This window comes from Dipodomys ordii, unplaced genomic scaffold (assembly GCF_000151885.1).
Source record: "Dipodomys ordii isolate 6190 unplaced genomic scaffold, Dord_2.0 Scaffold64, whole genome shotgun sequence".
Lineage (NCBI taxonomy): Eukaryota > Metazoa > Chordata > Mammalia > Rodentia > Heteromyidae > Dipodomys > Dipodomys ordii.
In genome coordinates, this window is record NW_012267280.1 from 2,008,743 (window position 1) to 2,019,083 (window position 10,341).

At 54.1% G+C, this 10,341-nt stretch overlaps 1 protein-coding gene across 1 annotated transcript; it reads right to left on the bottom strand.

Moving 5' to 3' along the window:
* Positions 1 to 2,194: 2,194 nt before the first annotated feature.
* Lrg1 (leucine-rich alpha-2-glycoprotein 1) lies at positions 2,195 to 4,846 on the bottom strand. Its single transcript, XM_013022606.1, has 2 exons — positions 4,782 to 4,846; positions 2,195 to 3,550 (listed from the first exon to the last, which is right to left on the bottom strand). The coding sequence occupies exons 1-2, from the start codon at positions 4,805 to 4,807 to the stop codon at positions 2,503 to 2,505; spliced, it is 1,074 nt and encodes a 357-aa protein (XP_012878060.1). The 5' UTR covers positions 4,808 to 4,846; the 3' UTR covers positions 2,195 to 2,502.
* Positions 4,847 to 10,341: the final 5,495 nt, after the last annotated feature.

Below are 10,341 nucleotides of genomic sequence, written 5' to 3' on the forward strand. Positions count from 1 at the left end.
GGGTGGGGGAGAGGGCGGGAACCTTTTCGAGGACTGACCAATGAGAGGAAGGCTCCGGAGGGGGTGTGTTCCCGGTGGGCGGAGCTTTAGGGTCCTGCCCGGCTGGGTCCTGGCTCCGCGGTTTCCATACCAACCCCGCGACGCTCGATGCCCCAGGACTAAATTACTTGATGTGAATGACTCCCCAGGCAGCCCCCCCCGCACCCCCCAACGCCTGGCCGAACGACCCTGGGCAAGTCACTTTCCACACACACACACACCTTTTTTTTTTCTTTTGTGCCTGTCCTGGGGCTTGAACTCAGGGCCTGGCACTGTCCCTGAGCTTCTTTGGCTCAAGGCTAGCGCTCTACCACTTGCACCACAGCGCCATTTCTGGCTTTTTCTGTGTATGTGGTACTTAGGAATCGAACCCAGGGCTTCATGCATGCTAGGCAAGCACTCGACCACTGAGCCACCTTCCCCGCCCTGTATTTGTTTTTTGTTTTTTTGTCCGTTGTGGGGCTTGAACTCTGGGCCTGGGTGCTGTCCCTCAGCTCTTCAGCTCAAGGCAGGCGGGCGCCCTACCACTTTAAGCCACAGCTCCATTTCCAATTTTCTGGTGATTCCTTGGAGATAAGAGTCTCATAGACTTTCCTGCCAGGGCTGGCTTTGAACTGTGATCCTCCAATCTCAGCCTCCTGAGTAGCTGGGATGACAGGCGTGAGCCACCAATGCCTGGCTTCTTTCATCTCGTAAATCTGCTATTGAAAGCCAGGAGCCAGCCCAGCCCTTTCTCTCATTTTTACAAATGAGCAAAATAGAGTTCAAATGCTTAAACCAGACAGATTCAGGAGATTCCCGCCTTTAATCCTAGCTACCCAGAAGGCTGAGATCTGCAGGATCAGGGTTCAAGGCCAGCCCAAGCAGAAAATTTCTAGGGGTCCCCCCGAACTCCAAAATAACCAGTGAAAAGCTGGACTGGAGGTGTTGCTCCGGTGGTAAAACATTTAGCCATGAACAAGGAAGCCCAATGAGCACCAGGCTTTGAGTTCAAATCCCAGTACCCCTGTCCCTCCACAAAACCTGAAACCAGTTGTCCTGGCTTTGTAACTATCTAATACGAATCCAGCTTGATTGTCTCCAGACCACAGGCTTTTGACCTGGACATAACATGATCCTTTTTTTTTAGGGGGCTGAACCTAGGCAACCCCCAAATAACTCAGAGTCCCCGAAACCTCACTCCAGCCTCCCATGCCCAACTCTGCATGGACAAGGGTTCCCAGATCTGAGCTGTGAGGACTCAACCCCCCAGTTCTGCCCAGGCCTTCAGTTCCCTCCAGCCCCTGGGGTGTACCCTGAGCAGGCGCCCTGGGCCAGAGCAGCCCAATGTGACACGGCGGAGACCTGCCTGTGCGATCTGGGACACAAGGGCTGGCAGGAGTCCACAGGGAAAATGACACCCGGCAATGAGCAGGGTTTTATTTCCAGCTCAGCCCCAGGAGGGTGGGGGGGAGAGGGAGGGAGGAAGGAGGGAGGGAGGGAAGGAGCCAATGACAACCCATCCTAAGGACAAGCCATCTACTTGGGAACAATGAAGGCTTTTGGGTCTCAACTCCTCATCCCTCCTCTGATGCCTGCCTTTCTTCTTTCCTTTTTTTTTCCCTGTGTGTGTGTGTGTGTGTGTGTGTGTGTGCGCGTGTGTGTGCTGGTCCCAGGGCTTGAACTAACTCAGGCTGGTACTGTACCCCTTGAGCCACAGCTCCACTTCCAGCTTTTAGCTGGTTCTTTGGTGATAAGCTTTGAGCCTTGGTCCTCCATTCTCAGCCTCCTGAGTAGTTACGATGATAGGTATGAGCTGCTGGCACTGGACCATGCCTACTTTCAAGATGAAGCCACATCTGGACACAGACCAGTTAGATTTTGTTCCATAGTTATTTATTAACCATCTGGGGCAGAGTCTGTTGAGAGGAACCAGGGTTCTAGGCTTAGCCCTCCCAGAGTCCCCAGGACAATGAAGGTAGATTAAAAAACAAACATGCCGGGCGCTGGTAGCTCACGCCTGTCATCCTAGCTACTCAGGAGGCTGAGATCTGAGGTTCACAGTTCAAAGCCAGCCTGGGCAACAAAGTCCGTGAGACTCTTATCTCTAAAAAACCACCAGAAAACCAGAAGTGGCGCTGTGGCTCAAATGGTAGAGCGCTCGCCTTGAGCTGAAGAGCCGAGGGACAGTGCCCAGGTCCAGAGTTCAGGCCCCAGGACTGACAGAAAACAAACAAACAAAAACACCTCCCTGGTGTGGCCAGGACTCAGCCAGCGGGAGGGACGAAGGATCTGGGGGGGCAAGCAGGGGACAAAAGATGGAAAATGGCAGGCAGGAAAAGAAGCCCTAGCCAGAGAATAAACACACAGGGGACTGGGCAGCCAGGGGCAGGTTTGGGGAGTTTGGCTGACAGGGAACCCCAGGAGCAGTGGGAGACTGGAATCAGGCCCTTGAAGGAAGCAAAGGGGGGGGAAACAAAGGTGCTACATGGGGTTCTCCCACGCCCACCCCAGCTCCAGGCCTCCCTGGGAGCTGGCCACCTCCAGGAGCGGCTTTCCCTTCAAGGCCTCCGGCTGGGCACACCGTGTGTCCTCTCTGGAGAACATCTTGTGTTGATTGTCCAGCAGCCAGAGGTAGAAGTCATGCAGGTTGGGGCCGCAGAGCCAGGGGTTGTGGGAGAAATCGAAGCCGTCTTCCATGTCCCGGACTGCCGGCCTCCCTAGGGGCGCGCAGAGACCTCTGGGAAGGCTGCTCAGCGAGTTATTGGACAGATCTAACATGTCCAGCCCTTGCAGGCCTTGGAAGAGTCCTGCCTCCAGGGAGGCCAGCCGGTTTTCCTGGAGAAAAAGGGACCGCAGGCTGGGCTGGGGCCACAGCAGGTCCTCCGCCAGGGCGCGCAACCGGTTCCTCTCCAGGTGCAGGCGCTCCAAAGCCAGCGGCCCCCGCAGGAGGCCGGGCGGCAAGGTCTCCAGCTGGTTGTCCCCAAGGTCAAGCGTGCGCAGGGCAGACAGATTGGCCAGCAGCCCGGGCGGCAGAGCCCGGAGGCCGTTCCCAGACAGATCCAGGAAGCTGAGTGCCTTCAGGCCCTGCAGCCAAGAGGCCCGTAGGCCTCGCAACTGATTCTCCTTCACCACCAGGGTGTGGAGGGCAGAGGCCTGGTGGAAGAGCCCCTCGGGGAGGCTGCGCAGGGCGTTGCGGGTGAGATCCAGCACCCGCAGCCCAGGCACGGGCTGCAGGAGCTCGGCCTCCAACGCCTCCAGTTGGTTGCTAGAGAGATGCAACTCCTGCAGGCCTCGAACCCCCTGCAGGGCGGCGGCTGGCAGCAAGGTGAGGTTGGAGAACTCCACAGCCAGGTGGAAGGTGTCAGCAGGGAGAACGCTGGGGAATCTGGCCGGGGAGAAGCAGGAGACCGCGCTGCCGTTGGCAGACAACACGATGAGGCACTCTGTGGGGCTGGGAAGGGCGCCCTGTGCCCAGGCCACAGACAGGGCAAGGAGAAACAGGGTTCGGGAGGGATGCCAGCCCTCAGGGCTGCAGGAGAGAGATGCTTAATGAGCTTATTCAGTAGGCACATGCACACACACACACACACACACACACACACACGTGTGCACACACATGCAAGCCCTACTCCCTTCACCTCCTACTTTTTTTCTTTCTTTCTTTTTTGTTTGGTGTCAGTCTTGGGGCTTGAACCCAGAGCCTAGGCGTTGTCCCTGAGCTTTTTGCTCAAGGCTGCTGCTCTACCAGTTGAGCCACAGCTGCTCCAGTTTTGGGTGGTTAATTGAAGACAGAAGTCTCCTTGGGGCAGGGGGGAAGGGGAAGGCTGGGAAGGGGGCTCAGTGGCAGAGTGCTTGCCTAGCAGGCAGGAAGCCCTGGGTTTGATTCCTCGGTTCCACATACACACAGAACCTGGAAGTGGTGCTGTGGCTCACACCTGTAATCCTAGCCACTCAGTAGGCTGAGATCTGAGGATCGTGATTGGAAGCCAGCCCAGGCAGGAAACTGTGAGACTTTTGTCGGTCATGGGGCCTGAACTCTGGGCCTGGGCACTGTCCCTCAGCTCTTCAGCTCAAGGCTAGCGCTCTACCACTTGAGCCACAGCGCCACTTCCAGCTTTTTCTGCTTATGTGGTGCTGAGGAATCGAACCCAGGGTCTCATGCATGCCAGGCAAACACTCTACCACTGAGCCACCTTCCCAGTCCTCTCCATGAGACTCTTATCTCCAATAAACTACTCCAAAAAGCCAGAAGTGATGCTGTGGCTCTAGTGGTAGAGCGCTAGCCATAAGCAGAAAAGCTCAGGGACAGCGCCCAGGCCCTGAATTTAATCCCCAGTACAGCTGAGAACGGGGAGGAAGGAAGGAAGGGAAAAAAGGAACGCAAGGAGGGAGGGAGGGAGGGAGGGAAAGAAGGAGGTGTGGGAGAGAGCTCTGGCTTTGAGCAGCAGCAGGCAGGGCAGGTTTGGGGGAAGGGGAGGGGGATGGAATCTGGGCTTTCCCATATCTCCCATGAAACCCCAGGTCACTAGGACCACAGAGTCCCTGGGAGGAATCCTCTCCCACACGCCTCTTGGGTGTGAATGTGTGTGCGCGTGCGTGCGTGCGTGGGCCATGGCCGGCGCTGGCCAGCCTTGCCTGCTGGCCTCTATCTGTCCCAGCTCCTTCAGGAGGGAGGGCTTGGAATGTCCCGGTGGCTCGGTGAGGCCCGCCCTTCCAGGATGGACAGGGTGTGGGGGGGGGGAGGGGGGCTGGGAACCTACCTCTGCTCTGGGCTGTAGGACAACATGCTGTGTCTTCTCAGGGCTCCCCGAGCTGCTGGGGCTGGGGAGCCTGGGACTGGCAGCCTTATACCTGTCCGGACTGGGGGGAGGGAGGGTCAACGAGGAAGTCCCCACCCCATTCCTGAGCGAAAGCCCGGGTTGCAACACTGTTTCCTGGCAAAGCTTTCTGCCCTCTCCTTCTTGGGTCTCTAAGCCCAGATTGTTACCTTTTATTATTTTTGTGTTTTTTTTTGGGGGGGGACACCTGAATGTCTCCTGGGCTGAGTCTCCACTTCCCAAATCCCAGAAGTCAAAGGTCAAAGGTGCAGGGCAGGAGGGGAAGGGGGCAGAAGTGTTACTTACTGGAACAATCCGGAAGCTCATTAAAAAAGTTTTGTGTTTGTAATCCTCTCAGTGTTTTAGTGCAGGAATACCTCACTGAGGAGGCTTTCAGGACAATGATGGGATTTATTTGAATAACATTTTAAAAAAAAGCAAGAGAGAAAAAAGGGCTGGGCGCTGGTGGCTCACGCCTGTCATCCAAGCTACTCAGGAGGCTGAGATCCGAAGATCGCCTTTCAAAGCCAGCTCGGGCAGGGGTGTCCCTGAGACTCTCATCTCCAATAAAACCACTAGAAAACCAGAAGTGGCGCTATGGCTGAAGTGGTTGGGCGCTAGCCTTGAGCTGAAGAGCACAGGGACAGCGCCCAGGCCCTGAGTTCAAGATCCACAACTGACAAAAACCAAAAATAGCTATTTTCGGGAGAAGAGCAGTGCTGAGGTTTGAACTCAAGATCTCATGCTTGCTAGATAGGTGTTCTATCACTTGAACCACATTCCCAGTCCCCCCCTTTTTTTTTTGCTTTAGTAGTTTTCTGGTAGTACCTCCTGTTTTGCCTAGAACAACATTGGACAGAAATCTTCTAGCTCTCCACCTCCTGATTATCTCAGATTATAGGTAGGAACCACAATGCTGAACTAGAAATTTTTTTTTTTTTTTTTGCCAGTCCTGGGGTTTGAACTCAGGGTCTGGGCACTGTCCCTGACCTTCTTTTGCTCAAGCCTAGCACTCTACTACTTGAGCCACAGCACCACTTAAGGCTTTTTCTGTGTATATGGTACTAAGGAATCTAACCTGGGGCTTAATGCATGCTAGGCAAATACTCTACCACTAACCTCATTCCCAGCCCCTAGAAACAGCATTTTTTTGGGGGGGGTCATGGGCCTGAACTCTGGGCCTGGGCGCTGTCCCTCAGCTCTTCAGCTCAAGGCTAGCACTCTACCACTTGAGCCACAGCGCCACTTCCGGCTTTTTTTTCTTTTTGCTTATGTGGTGCTGAGGAATCGAACCCAGGGCCTCAGGCATGCAAGGCAAGCGCTCTACCACTGAGCCACCTTCCCAGCCCTAGAAACAGCATTTTTAAAAACATTTCTAAACTGGGCATCAGTGGTTCACACCTATCATCCGAGTTTACTGAGGAGACTTAGATTTAGAGAGTCTCAGTTCAAAACCACCCCAAGCAGAAACATCCATGAGATTTTAGCTATCATTATTAAAAAAAACAAAAACAGGTGAAGATGTTGCTCAAGTGGTAGAGCACCAGCCTTAACAACCAAGTGAACAGGAGGACTAAATTCGAGCTCTGTCCTGTCAAAAGAAAAAAGAAAAGGGGCTGGGAAGGTGGCTCAGTGGTAGAGCTCTTGCCTTGCATGCCTGAGGCCCTGGGATCGATTCCTCAGCATCACATAAGCAAAAAGAAAAAAGCCAGAAGTGGCGCTGTGGCTCAAGTGGTAGAGCGCTAGCCTTGAGCTGAAGAGCTGAGGGACAGCGCCCAGGCCCAGAGTTCAGGCCCCATGACCGGACCCCCAAAAAAAAAGAAAGAAAGAAAGAAAAAGAAAAAAAACCCAGCAGGGTGCCAGTGTTTCACACTTGTAATCCTAGCTACTCAGGAGGCTGAGATCTGAGGCTCACAGTTCAAAGCCAACCCAGGCAGGAAAGGCCATGAAACTCTTATCTCTAATGAACCACCAGAAAACTGGAAGTGGCACTGTGTGTCAAGTGGTAGAGTGCTCGCCTTGAGCTGAAGAGCTGAGGGACAGCGCCCAGGCCCAGAGTTCAAGCCCCATGACTGACAAAAACAAGCAAACAAACAAAAACCACAAGTGCTTTCTAAATATTTAGGAACATAGAGAATAAAGTTGGGTAGTACTATGTCTATTTGCAGCTACTCATTTCTGGTAACATACATCTTTCAACTTTTTTTTTTTTTCTTGCCAGTCCTGGGGCTTGAACTTACTCAAGGCTAGCATTCTACTATTTGAGCCACAGCGCCACTTCCAGCTTTTTCTGTGTATGTGGTACTGAGGAATCGAACCCAGGGCTTTGTTCAGGCCAGCACTCTCCCACTAAGCCACATTCCCAGACCTTTGTGTGTGTGTGTGTGTGTGTGTGTGTGTGTAGTTGGGCTTGAACTCAGGGCCTGGGTGCTGTCCCTCAGCTCTTCAGGTCAAGGCTAGCACTCTACCACTTGAGCCACAGCGCCACTTCCAATGTTTTTCTGGTAGTTAATTAGAGATAAGAGTCTTATGGACTTTTCTGCCTGAGCTGGCTTTGAACTGAGATCCTCAGATCTCAGCCTCCTGAGTAGCTAGAATGACAGGTAGGAGCCAAGGGCACCTAGCTCCCTGAGGTTCTTTGCTCAAGGTTTGCCCTCTATCACTGGAGCCACAGCTCCACTTCAACATTTCTTATGCTTCTATGTGCCAGATCTAACATACTCCAGAAGAGAAAGCAAGAACCCAAAAAACAAAACCAAAAAAAATCTCTTGTCTTCAATGGGCTACATCACTATTGTTTCCCTAGAACAACGGCTCAGGAAGAAACAATCATGAATCCAAGCTCTGCGATGAATTCCATTCTGTTGCTCTGGGAACTTAAGCCAATAGTTCAGACTCGGTTTCCCCATGAATGCAGCTGGATTTGGTCTCCCAGGCCCTCTTTTGCTGTTTTATTTTGTTGTTGGTGGTGATTTCTTCCTTTTTATATGCTTTTTTTTTGTTGTTATTGTTGGTCGTGGGACCTGAACTCTGGGCCTGGGCGCTGTCCCTCAGCTCTTCAGCTCAAGGAGAGCATTCTACCACTTGAGCCACAGCACCACTTCCAGGTTTTTCTGCTTGTGTGGTGCTGGGGAACCGAACCCAGGGCCTCATGCATGCAAGGCAAGCACTCTACCACTGAGCCACCTTCCCAGCCCCTCTTTTATATGGAGTTTGAATTTAGGGCTTGTGTGCTGTCCCTGAGCTTTTCTGCTCAAGGCTAGCACTCTACTACTGAGCCACAGCTCCACTTCTGGCTTTTTGCTGGTTAACTGGAGAGAAGAATCTCACAGATTTATCTGCCCCAGCTGGCTTTGAACCAGGATCTTTACACTGTGATCCTCTGGTTGTCAGAACACAGCCACAGGCCAGCTCCCAGAGGGCCAAGTAACTAACACTGGGTGGACGGAAGGGCTGGGAAATGGAGCCACAACACCTGAACCATCTCTCTAGTGAAATCTGACCGCATGCTGGCTTACAGCCCCACAGCTTCCTGTCCATTCTACTTGCTCAAGGCCTGCAGCAGGAAGAACAGAGTTGTTGTAAAGGGGAGACTTGGGTTGGGGAAAGAGACAGTTGCATGGACTCATTTTCTTATATATAATTTACTAAAATAAATGAATAAGTCCCTCTGCTTATTTGTAAGGCCCTGGTTCTCCTCGCACCCATCTCTTCGAAGTTAGCCCCAGGCCTCAGGGCCTTTGCACAGGCTGCTGTCCCTTACTTGTCCATCTAGAGATTACCCCACCACCACCATCCCCAAACCTCTTACCAGGTACCCTTGTATCTTTTTTCCTTACACAATCTGTGTATGTGCCGGTCTTGTGGTGCAGTCCCTGAGCTGTTTTTTTTTTTAGGCTCAAGGCTAGCGCCTTACCACCATTTGATCCACAGCTTCACCATGTCCACGATGGGTTGAGAAGAAGGTTCCACGGACTTTTCTGCTTAAGATGGTCTGGAACCTCGATCCTCCCATTTTGTTCCCCAAGGTGCTAGGATGACCAGTGTGAACCACTGGAGCCTGGCTGTTCCTTTGTTTTGTTTGCTATTGCGATGAGGCTCATGGGTAGCGCAAGTTGGCCTTGGATCCTCCTGCTTCAGCCTCCAGGTGCTGGAGTTGCAGGGTGAACACCCGCACAGCCAGCTGTCAAATCGATTTTAATTGACTATAAAGCTCTAGGTTCCCCTAGACCAGGTTGTGAACCCTGTAAGGGGGGGGAGGGGTGGGCCTCCTAGGTCCCTGGGGTGCCACACAAGTGTATACCAGCACAAGTGACACCCAACTCCCTAGATTTTTTCTCTTTTGGTCATGGGCTTGAACTCTGGGCCTGGGTGCTGTCCCTCAGCTCTTCAGCTCAAGGCTAGCGCTCTACCACTAGAGCCACAGCGCCACACTGGTTTTCTTGTGGTTTATTGGAGATTGAGTCTGCCTGGGCTGGCTTTGAACGGTGGTCCTCAAATCTCAGCCTCCTGAGTAGCTAGGATTGTATGTGAGCGGCTGACACCAGGATTGAAGATTATTTTTTTCCTCTTTTGGAACTGGAGATGGAACCGGGGACGTTGCCACTGAGCTATATCCAAGCCCAATTGGTTTTTGTTTGTTTAGCTTTTCAGTGCCAGTGATGGGGCTTCCATTCAAGTCTGGGGCGCTGTTCCTTAGCTTTTCTTCCACTCAAGGCTGGCACCCTACCACTTGAGCCACAGTTCCGCTTCAGACTGGTTAACTGGAGGTCTGAGTGGTGTCTGGGACATTTCTTCCGCGGGGTGGTGGGCTGGCTTTGAACCTGGATCCTCAGACCTCAGCCTCCCGAGACTAGGATGACAGGAGTGAACTACTGGTATACCCAGGGTTTGGGGTGGGGTGGGGCCCTCACCCCTCAGGGAACAGAGCAGAGGCAGAGTCTGGGGGGCCGGTGGTTGTAAACAGAGTTTTATTGAGGGGGAGGGGCTGGGGGGGGCGGAGAGGATCCAGGGCTGGGCGGCCACGTGGCATGCTCGGCCAGCCGTCGGGGAGGTCACAGAGGGAGCAGGCGGAGGGGGGCCGGTCTGCCGCCCGGGGGGCCTGCGATCACAGGGGGTGGGGGCCGCCAAGTCTCCGCAGCACCCCTCAGGGCCCCCCCAGCTCCACCAGCCCTTCCAACCGCGGCTGCCCAGGGTGACACCCGGCAGGCCCCCTCCTCCTCCTCCGCGTCTCCCTGAACCCTGACCGGCCCCCTCCGCCCCTCTAGGGGAGGGGGAGGAGGAACTCCAACTCCAATCCGGCACCCCAGAAGCCCCAGGCTTTCTGGAAGCCCCAATATCGGCTCAGCCAATGCTGGGGAGCCCCCCCGCCCCCCAGCTCGGGTCCCACGCTCGCCACACTCGGGCCACCAGGCGGCCTCGCACGCACGCACGCCTCCCGCGGCCCCTTGCACACGACACAGCATGCACACGCACACGCACACGCACGCGCACACACACGCAC

Bases quoted from the DNA above. Each gene is read 5' to 3' on its own strand.
- Lrg1 (XM_013022606.1), bottom strand. From the start codon at position 4,807: ATGTTGTCCTACAGCCCAGAGCAGAG. The intron at 3,551-4,781 runs GTAGGTTCCCAG...TCTCTCCTGCAG, and splicing joins TCCTACAGCCCAGAGCAGAG to CCCTGAGGGCTGGCATCCCT.